Source organism: Chiroxiphia lanceolata, chromosome 12 (assembly GCF_009829145.1).
Source record: "Chiroxiphia lanceolata isolate bChiLan1 chromosome 12, bChiLan1.pri, whole genome shotgun sequence".
Taxonomy (NCBI): Eukaryota; Metazoa; Chordata; class Aves; order Passeriformes; family Pipridae; genus Chiroxiphia; species Chiroxiphia lanceolata.
In genome coordinates, this window is record NC_045648.1 from 2,534,368 (window position 1) to 2,548,012 (window position 13,645).

At 39.1% G+C, this 13,645-nt stretch overlaps 1 protein-coding gene across 1 annotated transcript in view; it reads left to right on the forward strand.

Annotated features, from left to right (window-relative positions):
- Positions 1 to 13,645, forward strand: part of DENND4A (DENN domain containing 4A) — a 50,707-nt gene that overhangs the window by 33,332 nt on the left and 3,730 nt on the right. The window contains 16 exon segments of the mRNA XM_032700563.1: positions 338 to 544; positions 628 to 756; positions 1,005 to 1,146; positions 3,140 to 3,259; positions 4,634 to 4,774; positions 5,415 to 6,514; positions 7,322 to 7,532; positions 8,629 to 8,723; positions 9,513 to 9,688; positions 9,805 to 9,951; positions 10,389 to 10,599; positions 10,855 to 11,109; positions 11,580 to 11,697; positions 12,361 to 12,477; positions 12,480 to 12,522; positions 13,449 to 13,513. Coding sequence (XP_032556454.1) covers positions 338 to 544; positions 628 to 756; positions 1,005 to 1,146; positions 3,140 to 3,259; positions 4,634 to 4,774; positions 5,415 to 6,514; positions 7,322 to 7,532; positions 8,629 to 8,723; positions 9,513 to 9,688; positions 9,805 to 9,951; positions 10,389 to 10,599; positions 10,855 to 11,109; positions 11,580 to 11,697; positions 12,361 to 12,477; positions 12,480 to 12,522; positions 13,449 to 13,513 — 3,277 coding nt within the window.

Consider the following 13,645-nt stretch of genomic DNA (forward strand, 5'->3'; position numbering starts at 1 on the left):
TCTGTACCATGTCCTACAGGGCCCCTGTGCACATTACCACTTGCAAACTGTAGGGCTTCCACATCTGCTTCTTTTCACTATCCAGAGCTTTTAGAGGGGCTCTAAATTTCGAAGTAATAGACAGAAATTTAAAGAAATGCAAGGTTTTGTCCCTGGAATATTGCAGAGCAACTGTTTTGATATCACTCACTCTGCTTTCATTCTTTCCCACTTTGACTACTTTGTTCATATTAATATTGCATTTTCTTTAGGTGTTATGTTACATGTTCAGTTTTAAACATGTAAGTTCGTGTCATGTATATATAAATACAGACAAATAATCCATGTTTCTTTCCAGGAAATCAAATCTGCACATAAGATTGCTAAGAAGTACTCATCCATCCCCCAGATGTGGTCCAGGTGTTTGCTACGTCACTGCTACGGCCTTTGGTTCATCTGCCTGCCTGCCTATGTCAAAGTCTGCCACTCCAAAGTCAGGGCTCTGAGAACTGCCTATGATGTGCTGCAGAAAATGCACACCAAAAAAATAGACCCACCTGATGAGGTAAAACAAGTCAACCTCAAAATTCCAGAGGGTAGCCTGTGGGTTTTGCTGAGGGGAACACGTTTGACTCACTGTATTTCCAGGTGTGCTACCGGGTCCTCATGCAGCTCTGTGGGCAGTATGGGCAGCCTGTGCTGGCTGTGAGAGTGCTCTTCGAGATGCAGAAGGCAGGCATTGACCCCAATGCCATCACTTATGGCTACTACAATAAGGTAAGAGTTTTTGGAACGGGGTGAGGGGGAAAAAATATGTGATTTTATCCAGGCAAATAGAAACGAGCAGAATAAGGGAGCAGTTCAGGTGTCATTCTGTCATTTCTAGTGATGGGAGGAAATACAAGGCAGAATAATTGTGTGGTCTTTGTTTTTGTAGGTTTAGAAATCTCCTGTATAACTGCCAGTATAACTCAGTGTGAAATTTAAGTTAATGACTTGATTTGTCCTTGATGTTTCCAAACCAGGCTGTTCTGGAGAGTACCTGGCCTTCCAGCAATCGAGGTGGATACTTCCTGTGGATGAAAGTCCGGAACGTTGTTTTAGGAATAGCACAGTTTAAAAAAGCATTGAAAAAGCTGCCAGCAAGCACCACACATACACATCCTGGTAGAGTATTCACATCCTTCTCTTTTTTATTTCTGTGCTGATAAGAAAGTTATTCCAAAAATCTTTCTGTTTCAGAGAAAAAACAATAATTCCTACATAATTTTTAGAAAAGTCTCTTCTTTTTATCTTTGAATCTGAAAATCTCCTTTTTATTTCTTGTATCAGCTGTTCAGGAGACAGTATGAACATGAAATGGGTGATAATTATCCAGATTCATACAATAGCCAGTCTCATAACTGGCAGAAGCTTCTACCAAGCCTTGGGTTTTTTTTGTTTTGTTTTTCCTTTTTTTTGACCTAAGTTAAGAGGCAACTAGAACTAGTCCTTGAGTTTGCAGTACTGTTTGCAGGTTCTGTGTACCAACTGCAGTGATAATTTTTGTTTTTATCTAGAATATAGTACAGTATCTGAGGCTTTCCTTTTCCTTCCAGTAAAGATTTACGTGATGTGAACATGAAATGGTTCTATGACCATGCCTGTAGTTTGTCTTTTCCATAGGTGCTACTCTCCATGGTATTTATAACTTACTGCCAGTAAAGCAAGATAATACATTGTAAACTACCAGCAATATAGTTTAACTGTAGTTGACCTTGGAAGGCCTTTACAACATACACACAGAAATGTATAAAGATCATCTGGCTCATCTTTCAAAGTCTTCTAGTGCTTCCAGATATGTACAGATAAATCTTTGCCCTGACAAACAGATCAGATATGATGGCCTTATGGCAAGATTATTTCTCTTAGACCCCAGAGACTTCAGTCCTACTTCTGGCTCTATCATTAACCTTCTGAATGACCTTGAACAATTTTGTTTTATTTCTACCTGTTCTTCACGAAGGTGACCTTCCTGATAAACCACTTTTTTGAAACCCAGCCATGCAAAGCGTCATATAAGAGCTTAGCAATGCTGTTTGCAACTCAGACCATGTAAAACAAGGAAGTGTAATTAGTCCTTCACTAGGTAAACTTCCATTTATGTAGTTAGTACTATTTGCTTTTGACATCACCTGATTTTTCGAGATTACTTTGCATGAAAGCCCCTAGGCAGAACGTACTGACTCCTCAGGCAACCCCAAAAACTGCTCCATAAATTCCAGAATATTTTACTATCTTTACAATAGCAACAAGGTTTTTACCCTCTCTGTAGACATTCAGAGCAGTATCTGTAGGGAAGAGAGGGGAGGGAGCTTTGAGCCATGTTGGACCCTCTTGATCTGGGACAGGTATTTGCTGGTACCACCTAAACTGCAGGAGAGTAATTGCCCTGGTGCTGGGGGACTGACCTGGATAAAGGACATGGAGTGTGGGTGACTTGAAATGCTTCCTTAGTTTCTGTCCATTATAAATCCTTATTTATCTGCTTAGTTAATTTGCTTTGTGACACCTTGGAAGATGAGTCACCATGTTGGTTCTTGAAATCACTCAATCAGACTATGTTGGTCATACCTGGGGCAGTGTTTTGTCTTAAGAATGACCCCATAAGTGTCTTGAATATTTGCAGGGGGTTTTTTCGGGTGATGTTATTTTTATTTTCATCTTGTTTTGCACACAAGCTCATGGTTCCACTGCATTGTTTCAGGGGTTTTTTTGCTTTCTAGAGGAGACCCATGAGAATTAGATGCGTTAACTATGCTAAAATCAAACAATGTTTAGATGCCTCTTAGAGTTCTTGAAAGATGTGACATTTGATCAAATAAACCAGGCAACAGAATCAAAGCCAAACAGTGCTTTAGTTCAGTATTTAATCAGAAATGTTGCCAATTACCCTTTAATTTCATCCTGTAAAGCATTACTTCAGTGTTTATACTGTGAAAGTAAGCCAATCCTTTTTATCTTTTTTTTTTTTTTGTGTGGTGAAATGTTCACTGTTAATTAGAATGTACTTGATAAGAGGCCTTTGAATTACCATAGATATTCAATTTATTCTGTTGAACAATGTCACAGTATTAAATACTATAATTGTCTTTATTCTACCATCACTCTGCTGTGATAGGGGGACTTTCAGACACTGGCAATAACACATCATTCAAAGAAGAAGCCAAGCAAGGGAAAACTTGTCTTCAAGACATCCAAGAACAAAAGGAGGACAAGAGAGAGAGTGACTCCAGTTCTTGTATGTATCTTGTGAATACAGATATCTGGTTCATTTGGGATAAATAGGGATTTCAGCAAGAGCTAAGTGGGACAGCTGATTTTCTGCACTGAGTGTGTGTGATAATGCCCATTTATGCCCTGCCTTAAGTTCTTTCTCTAAACGTAATTTTCTGGATGTCTGATGGTTTCACTTTGAAAATTACAGTTCTTTTTTTTCTCTCCTCTGTTTCAAATAAGTGATAATGGCAACATAAAGGCCTAATGATAATTATAGCTTAATAGTTTTGTCTTTTAAAAAAATTAAATTGCATTAGAGGCATGATCTATAGAAAAGTCTTTTCTATCACTCTGTTTTCTTTATAAATCTCATAAGAGGAGAACAGCTGAGTTTTTGCAAGTCTGAGAGATCTAAATTACCCAGCTCCTTGGCAGTCTCAAAATTTAGGAGATGCATCAGAAATGAGAAGGGGTTCTTTCTTCAGGTTTTACATCTGCTGCTCATGATCCCCCTGCAGTTGAGCAGCATCAATTTTATGCAAGCATATAACAGATCAGATTGTGGAGTAAAAATGTATAAGTACTGCAAATTCCCATATATATTCATTGAAAATACTCTTCTTAGTAAATATTCCCCTAGTAATATAATTGCTTAAATTTTTCAGTATGCTTTCCCCTACTACTTCAGTTAACTATTCCCATTGTCAAGTGGTGCAAAAGTATGAGGAAAATAAGGAGTTAGTAAAGTTGTTTCAGTGTTTTCACCACAATCTTTCTTCTAGCACCAGCATTTCTTCAGTTTGCTTGAAAAGTTGTCTTACCCATGATCATGATAACATACATATAAGATTACAAACAAGTTATTTAGGTTTAATAAAACTTCCGAGGACACAGAAAGTGTGAATTCTGATGAAACTTGTATTACTTTTAGCCATAATTAGGACATTCGTGGCTCCTTATAGTAATATGATGTGCTGAAAATGTTTTGCACTTTTGGATACGATATGATAATATTTAAGTTGCTTGAAATCCTTCAGAGAAGTAATTCTCTCTTTTGGAGAGTCACCTGCAACAAAATTTGTCTTCCCTATCTACAAGAGGTAAATGTGAATACTGTAACACTTGTGTAGTCATGGGGATGATGAGATGAACAAGGGTGGTCTTAATGTCCACAACCACCACAAATCCTAGTATGACTTTTGGGCTCTGTGTAGAGGAGCAAATGGAACTTTCAGTTATAAAAGTTAAATCTCTGAATAACAGAGCCCAAGCAGGATCAGCCCGTGCATCACGGGATGGGTGCAACATGCTGCCTCCTAATCCTGATAAGTGATAGAAACTTGAGATTGAAGAGAAGTGGTGTTGATTCCCCAGAACTGTCTTTCTCTGTGTGCAGTGTCTGAAGTGGAGAGCACAAAAGGCAGTGGTGACTGCCTGCCCAAACTGAACTACCACAGCTCCAGTGAGGACAAAGCCGCTTCCAGCATCGTGCGGCTCAATGGCACAGTTGACAATCCCATGGCAGAAGGGAGCAGGGGTGAGTGGAGGGAAAATATTTGGGTTCTTGTGCAGTTTTGTGTATATATTTAACTTACAACGAGCTCTAAGTAGTGAGAGTGAGTTGTGTTGTCCACTAAACTTTCGGTATTTTATTGGTGTGATAGCAGTGGCTGATGAAGTCTGTGGGAGTGAGTTTGTTACAGTCACCATATGTTGTGTCGGGAAGATGTGTCTGAATATTCTCCATTTCCAGATTTTTTTCTTGTTTGCCCTGATTTTTTTGCTGTAGTTAACATCTGCTTGCAAAATCCCAAAGTCTTGTTATTTTCTTATAACCTCCAGCAACTAATAAATTCCTTCAGCGTGGAAAAGAAGTTTCTATGCAGTGCAATTAAAAGAAACTTGGAGGTGTTTTCACAAGTCTTCTTGATGGTGTCTCTCAAATTACTCTTGGCTTGTATGATTTATTCACTCTTAAATGTTTTATTGTCTCTTTCCCTTCCTAAAAGTTATGACCATGATCAGCTCAGCATTTCAACCCCTAGCACAATCATAGTGAATTCCATCTCTGTGTTAGAAAATGTTTGAAAGATGAGGCAAATTTGCATTCCTTTGTACTTTTGTTCAGTTTTCTTGTATAGCAGCAAATAGAGCACCTTGTTTCATCTGTTTTTCAGAGCGTTCTGCAGGATTGCTGTTTACGTCATCTTTTGAGGATGCCAGGGAAGCAGAAGTTATAAAAAGTAAATCCTTGAGAAAGAGACATAAAAGTGCAGTAGAGCCTGATTTAAGGGAGATACCATGGGAAAGCAGGAGCAGGACCCTGAGTGGGGATGGCCTGGTGGGACTCATGATGAACAGAATCAATCAGGAAGCAAACCCTGGAGAAATGGTTGAAAAACTGGGAGCTGATGCCAAAATCCTGTCCAGTGCATTACAGAAAAGCATAAGGCCAAAAACTCTTAATATCAGAACTTCCTCTTTGGGATCTAAGAGAGAAAGCCTGGAGAAAGAATCCAGTGATGAAGATGCAGCTTTTGATTGCAGTTTTACAGATAAAACAGAGTCTCCTGTTATCTTTGATCTGGAAGACCTGGATGCAGAACCAGAAACTCCTACAGCACCTCCAGTGAAATCCTCCAGTGAGAAACCCAGAAGGCTGCAAAGGAGAAGCAGCTTTCCAGTAAAGCCAGTTGAAAAGACAGATGTTGAAACTGGATTTGACCCACTGTCTCTGCTGGTTGCTGAGACAGAACAGCAGAAAGAGGATGATGAGGAGGAGGATGATAGAAGTGTTTCCACTCCCTCTGCCAGAAGAGATTTGGCTGAAGAAATCGTGATGTACATGAACAACATGAGCAGCCCTTTGTCCAGTCGTGCCCCGAGCATTGAGTTGCAGAAACCCTCCGATGACAGAAATGCTAATAAAAAGAGCCCCACAATCATCCAGCCTTGTAGGAGGTCCAGCCTTCCCCCAAGCTCCCCAAGGCCACCCAGTCTTACCAAATCCAAGAGTTACCAGGCAAAAAATGAAGAAAGGCCAAGGGACAGGCTTTGGTCCTCCCCAGCTTATTCCCCACACAGTCCAGCCAGGGAGCAGCCACAGGATACAACCAGTGCATTAACACTGGTGTCATCACCCTCATTCAACTTGGACACTCTGTTAACACCCAAGTTTGATGTCCTAAAAAGCAGCATGTTTTCTGCTGGAAAAGGGGTTGCAGAGAAAGCAAGCAAGTGGTACTCCAAGTTTGCAATGTATGCTGCATCCTCAAAGGTAAATGTTTGTGATACAAGTTCCTATAAATTAAGGAAAAAACTTTGTAAAGCTCTAATCACTGTCTCTTATCTGATAAATCTCCCGTTTGAATGACATGTATCTTTATAAACTATATACACTTAAGTTGTTTTAATCACTCTTTCATTTACCAGGACCCTAATTTTATTGTCCTGTATAAAATTTTAGTCTACCCTGGGTTTTGAGTGTGTTTATAATGAGAAAACATAAGTCTACATTGATGTGTTGACAGAATGATATGGAGATAGCAACCTTTTTAACCTAAAACCTTTTTAACCTAAAACAAGCCCACTTAAATAAATGTAGTGGTTTTCAGGTTTTATTGCTTTTATGAGAAAAGGGAAATCTGCTTGGATTGATTGCCAAAGTGATTTAAGACTAGTTTTGATCTGAGGTCACTTGTCAAAATGCTCTTTGTTGCTACCAATTCAACCCAAAACCCTTGGGAATGAAGAGGGGCACAGTTGCCTTGCCTATCTTAATGTATTCCTGCAGCTGCTGATAATTTTTGTAGCAACGGTGGGAAAAAGTTACAGGGTTAAAATTGTTACATTTCCACTTAGTTATTTTTATTATGAGAATCTTTAAAAAAATCCTCCTGTAGCTGTTTCACCCAGAGTGAAACTTGCTTTGTCTGGCATCAGTTCTGAACACAGATCTGGGATTTTCCAGGGAGGGAGGTTCATGCCCTGAATGAACTGAGACAAAGAAGGCTGCCCCTTTTTTTTCAGGAATATTTTTGCTTTCCAGTCATTTTCTCGGTGGAATTGTGTTTTCTTCTCTCAGGATCAAAATTCAGACCGAGCAAGTGTTTCATCTCTTGGAGCTCTGGACTCAGAATCTACTTCTCTCACTGATGAAGATGTGTGCAATGATTTTGAAAGTGCTTCCCCTCAGGAAAATGCCACATCAGAAATTAAGGGCATTGGCCTCAGCAGGACAAGCCTGGAAAGCTCAGCTTCCCACGATGGCTCAGCTAAACAATTTGACCAGTGTGGTAAGAGAAGCTTTTGCATTGCATTCATCAATCTGTGACAAAACAAAAATATTCCCATTTCAGAAGTTGCTCTTCCATAATTCTCAGTTTGAGATCATCCCAGTGACTAGTACTTTTTCTGGAAAGAGTGAGTTTTTCTTTTCCTACATGCAAACTATTACTCATACAGATATGTCCATGTCTATGGATTTTCTTACTGTAGAACCTTGAGTTTTGTTTTTCTTGTGGAATAACATGCACAAATCCTGTTTCTGGATGCTACAGCTATGCAAATAGGAGACCCTCTGGGTTTTTGAGTATTCGTATAATCATCTTATTTGAGTAAGCTGTACAGCTCCAGAAAATTTCTTTAAAAATATTTCAATGGTGACTTCATTGCTCTGATTTTGTTTTCTAAAAGTAATAAAAATAATTTTTTTTTAAATTGCTATAATTTTCTGTAAGCCACAGTTGAAGCTGATTCTCAGACAGACTTTGTAGATTCTTTTCCCAGTCTGTGCTGGATAATTGATCACGACTGTGGGATGAGTTTCTGTGCTGCTGTCATTATGGGGTACAATGTGTTAAGCATAATTGGGATGAGAGGAAGATTTGTATACTGAGATCTCTCCACCTTGCACTTAGAAGAGCATGCCTGGATCTGGCTTCCCAGTTTGTGGAATGTGGAGGAACTGGAGAGAGGTAGTAGAGGGTGGCCTGGAGATGAGGGATTGGAGGCTGAGGGGAGCCTGGCTCCATCATGGTACCAAAGAGAAGGATCAGGGATGTCTGCGGTCACAAACAGCACCTCTTACCCTTGCCTAGTTCTTGTCCACATGGAAAGTGTGGGTATGAATTACTTACAATTTATTTCCAAGCCACCAACTGTTATTATCAAAGAAAACTGAACATATGGAAGTTCTGTGTTGGTAGCTTTTATTTTTGCCTTGGTTGGTGCTGGGCAGATGGCGGCCCCACACTCCACGGGGCTTACGAGTAAATCGAGTGTTGTCTTCCACCACACATTTTATAACTGCTGCATTGTTTGGGCAGAAAAACAGGTTGCTAAAAATGCATTTTCTGAATAACTAATACTTCGGGTTTCTTCTGTTAGCAGGCTCTCTTTCAAAGTTCCCTTTACCTGACAAATCAGAGCTGATATCTTCTTGCAGTACAAGCAGTACCAGCGTGTTCCAGAACTATGCTATGGAGGTACAGGATGATTTATTGATTTTAATTGATACACTAGAAGCATATGTCTTTAAATATAGATGTTACCTGAACCTCTGTTAAGGTTCAAAGCTTCAGACTAAGCCACTGAAAGATAGATGAATATTTCTGTGATAGAGTAGATTTGATTTCAAATCCTGCTCTAGAAAGGTCTTTATTGCAGTCACACCTTTTGGTCCTTAAAGCTGCAGTTCTCAAGAGTTTGAGAATTGGATGCCATTGAATTCAGGCATCTAAATCCCCCTTGTGCAGATAAATTTCTTTGAAGTGAAAATACCAAGCCTTAAATAGCACTGTGTTTAAAAATACAGAAGAGAACTAGCTATTTCTTGTTGTATTTTCTGGTAAGATCATTTTTCTTTTCACTGTTAGGCTGCTTTTGGTTGGCTCTTTCTTCTATTTCTTTTTTTGTTTGTTTTTCACTGGATTTAGAATAATGACTGGTCATTAGCATCCTTTTTTCCCCTCATTTGTATAATAATGACAGTCATTACAGAAGTGTTTAAATTCTAATAATAATTTATGTAGCTGTGTAAATATTCCTGTGCAGTTATGTTTGCAAACAGATTACAAACGACACGTTATTGTTAATAGAAAATATTATTAAATAACTGGTTTTAATCTGAGAAGCCATAAAAGGGTGAACTTGTATGCAAGTGGTGTGAGAGGTGTTCACCAAAGGGCAGAGATTTTGGCTGCAGTTTTAAGTGCTTTGTGAAAGAAGAGTATTTTTGAGACCATGTTCAGTGGGTTCTGTTCCTGTGTGTGCAGGTCCTCATCTCCAGCTGCTCACGGTGTCGGACCTGTGACTGTTTGGTTCATGATGAAGAAATCATGGCAGGCTGGACAGCAGATGATTCCAACCTCAACACCACCTGTCCCTTCTGTGGCAACTTATTCCTGCCTTTTTTAAGCATAGAAATCCGAGACCTTCGGCGGCCGGGACGGTAAGAGCAGTGTCTGAGTTGTCCTCAATTTTGAACACTCACTATTGGGAAGAAGTTTTCGTTGGTTTTGTTGTTTTTGTTTTTTAGATCAAATTAAGCTTTTTCTTTCCCTGCAGGTATTTTCTGAAGTCCAGCCCTTCCACAGAAAACATGCAGGTCCCATCCCTTTTTTCCAGTCAGAGTGGGAAGTCCTGTAACACCACAGCTGCTGTTGGCCTCACTACATCTCTGATGTCTGTTCAAGAGGATATCAACTCAAATAGGTAAATGTGCCTCTCCTGCATAGAAATCACTCAGTTTCTCTGTGAATATGCATGTACTCCTTATGAACTAAAATGAATTTAATAAGACGCTCTCTGAAGAGGAGAGATTGACTTGAGAGAGGATCTCTTTGCTGCCTCTCCCTTGTCTCAGTTGGCCACATCAAGCTTTCTCTGCCGTTTCATCCCTGATATAAAAATTCATGTTGGCATTTGTAATTCTGCAAGTTTTATGAACTCTTTTGAGGATGTTTGTGTTCATCATCAGTGCAAGGAATAAAAGTTACCCTGGAACATGAATGAGTGTGGTGTTTGACAAGGCAGAATTCGAAGTGTCAGGTCAATTATTTCCAGTTTATTTCTGTCTGTTCGTGTACATGTTTGAGCACTCAGAGTAAGACAAAAGCTGAGATTATTTACCTTTTTTTCCTCTTCACTAGCAAATCTAAGCAGCATGACAATGTTTGTGCCAGAAGTATCCAGATCCCCTCAGGAAGAAGACAAAATACCTCTGGGTCAGAATGTACAAGTCACCCTGTGGCAAGGAGCATCAGTACTTTTGGTCCTTTGGAAGAAGATGGGAAGGAAAACCAGAAGATCAGCCATATCATTCCTACTGGTAGCCTGCCTGCTACTTTGCAAGGACCAACAGTGTGTAGTTTTTCTACCTTAAAAGTCATTTTTTCATGTGTGCCATATAGATTAGAGAAACGTGAAACAGCATTAAATAAGAGAACAGAATTAACCCTCCTAAATTACAGGAAATACTAGGTTGTATTATTTAAACCAATTTTAGTTGTAGCTTTTAGATGTCGGTGTGTCTCATAGGGAACAAAAGCATTTATGAGACTTTGTAAAAAAGATAGTTACATTTGAACTAAAGGCATTATTTCTCTTTTATTCCAGGATTCCTTGGGCCTCGAATGGCGCTTGCCTAGTCCTGATCCTATAACAGTTCCTTACCTCAGTCCTCTTGTGGTCTGGAAAGAGCTTGAAAGCTTACTTGAAAATGAAGGGGATCATGCAATAACAGTGGCAGACTTTGTAGATCATCATCCCATTGTGTTCTGGAATTTGGTCTGGTATTTCAGGCGCTTGGACTTGCCCAGCAACTTACCAGGATTAATACTTTCTTCTGAGCATTGTAACAAGAACTCCAAGGTATGACATATGAGAAGTGTTTGTTTTCCCATATAGGAAGTCATCAGGTAACAGAGTAACTCTTAGAAATGTCTTACAATATGCTGGGCCCAGTCCTGAGCTGGTGAATAATTTATGAACTGAAGGAAAATCTGTGAAACTCTGGATCTTGGGCTCAGCAGTACGTGTTGAACTCCTGCTAGTCAAACTGTAATTTATGATCCTCAGTTTCAAAGAGGGTAAGTTTCTAGTTAGTTTTATTGCTATTTGAGTAGTTAGGCAGTAGAAGGAGGAGGAATTTTAGATTTTAGGACTATAGGAAGATAGACAAAATACTATGTCACTGAATCCCATTCAGATTTAGCTTTCTCTGGTTTTAAGAGTAAAACTTTTTACCATGAGGCCTGTAGATGTGAAGGTATGTGTTAAATACAGAAGTCCTTTGTCATGACTTTACAATAAAATACCTTTGTGTGCATTCTCCTGTTCAGATTCCACGGAACTGTATGTCAGAGGACAGTAAATATGTTCTTATTCAGATGCTCTGGGACAATATGAAATTGCATCAGGATCCGAGGCAGCCTCTGTACATTTTGTGGAATGCTCAGAGTAAGTTCTGTTCTTGTGGGTTTTTGGTGGTGTTTTTCTAAGAACAGTTTTCATTTTGAGCAACTGAAGCCTGTGTGTTGAGAAAAGATGTCTTTGTGGATAGTTCACCCATGCTACAGTACTGTTCTTTGATCATACTGCTTTTTGTCTTGCAGGTCAAAATCGCACTCTTTTGTTTGAGAGTGAGTGTTCAGTTTGGTGTTGCTCTTCTCAGTTTGTGTGACTTGTTTTGGGAGGGTTCTGTGTTGGGCAGTAAACTGCTTGAACAGGTTGAGTTTGCCAGCATTTCTGTTTCAAATCATTGACCTGTGTTGCCAGTGGCTTTTTCTTCATTGGAAGGGAGGAATAAGAGGGAATACGTTTCAGTGACTCAGTTCATCCACTTAGCTCATTGCCTTATTTCTAGAATTTGCTTACTAAGAATTTTGTTGCCAGCGTTGGATCATCTGCCTGAAAGCAGCTCATGACCCATTGCAACTGTTGAGTTTTCTTATGTGCTTTCTGTGTTTTACACTGATATTCTTTTGGATTTGATGTTTTTGTTCACTACATACATGTCGATGTTTTCACAGCTTCTGTAGCCTCCCACCCTTTGTTTAACAACTTTCTACTCCCTGCATGAAGACTCTTATTTATTCTTACAGCATTTCTAATGTTTTTCAGCCCAGAAGTACCCAATGGTGCAGTTGTTGCAGAAGGATGATGACTCCTTTAACCAGGAGCTCTTGAGGAGTATGGTGAAGAGCATTAAGATGAACGATGTGTACGGACCCATGAGTCAATATTGGAGAGGCTGAACAAGTGGCCACATATTAAAAGACAGAGGTAAGAGCAGCCTGCCTGTGCGGAGGAGAATTTGGCAACAATGAGGCTGTTATAATGTGAATTACATTTTCTTTGTGTGTTTTGCAATGAAAAAAGCACTGTTTTTCATCAGTGTTCTCAAATTTGTCACTCAGTCTGGTAAATAATCTTTTTTTTTTCGTGATAACTTTCACAAACTTAGTTTCTCCAATTTTTTTATAAAATGTTGTTGCTTTTTCCTCTCCCTTTCACAACCACTTCTTTTTCTTACCTCTGAATGAAATCAAGTAGGGAGTGTGTGTATGTATGTATATTTTATTGATAAATGTTATTTGTAGTGGGTTTTTTTAAATAAAAACCCTAGCCTTATTTCTAGGGTCTAAGGGTAGATTTGGGGTTTTAAGTCTTCAGTAGAGAACAGAAGAGCTAAGAGAGGTTAGGTTTCATATTTAGGAAGGTTTTTCCATTAGCAGTGGAATTAGTGAAATTATTTCCTGTGAGTTTCTGTTCCCTGGATTTACTGATTTATACTGGGATATAGAACAGTCTTGTCAACAGCTGCAGCATTGACAGGGTGTTTATTTGCTTGTCTGCCTGCTTTTTCAAGCTAATACAGAAATGCAGAAAAGCAAATTGGAATTTGGGAATTTGGTTGGAGAACTTGCCTTAAGTGCATGTTTCTCTCTACATGTTCTTAGTACAACTTCCAGCACATCAGTGGTTGCCTTAAGGACCTCCCATGAGTGATTTCCATATGTGGGGAATCCAGGGCATTCCCCAGAGGTCAGAAATTACAGCATTTTGGAGGTGGCAACCAGGAATTATGTTCAAAATGCCTCTTTATAAAAATAAGTTATTTTTAAATGCTTCAATCTATTTTTAATATAGATTATTTTGTCATATATTGTTGCAGTATAGAAATTAACTTTTTTTTTTTACCATTTCAGGAGCCTTTACAGAGAAATACTGTTTCTTTCACTTGTTGCCCTGGGAAGAGATAACATTGATATAGGTGAGTTTTCTCAATAATTAACTGAGCACAGATGATGAGTGTGTGCAAACTAGTTGTTCAGCTTTCAAAAAAAATTAGATATGTGCCACTCTGTGGTAAGTGCCAAATAAAAAGGACTTTTATTTTTTGCTG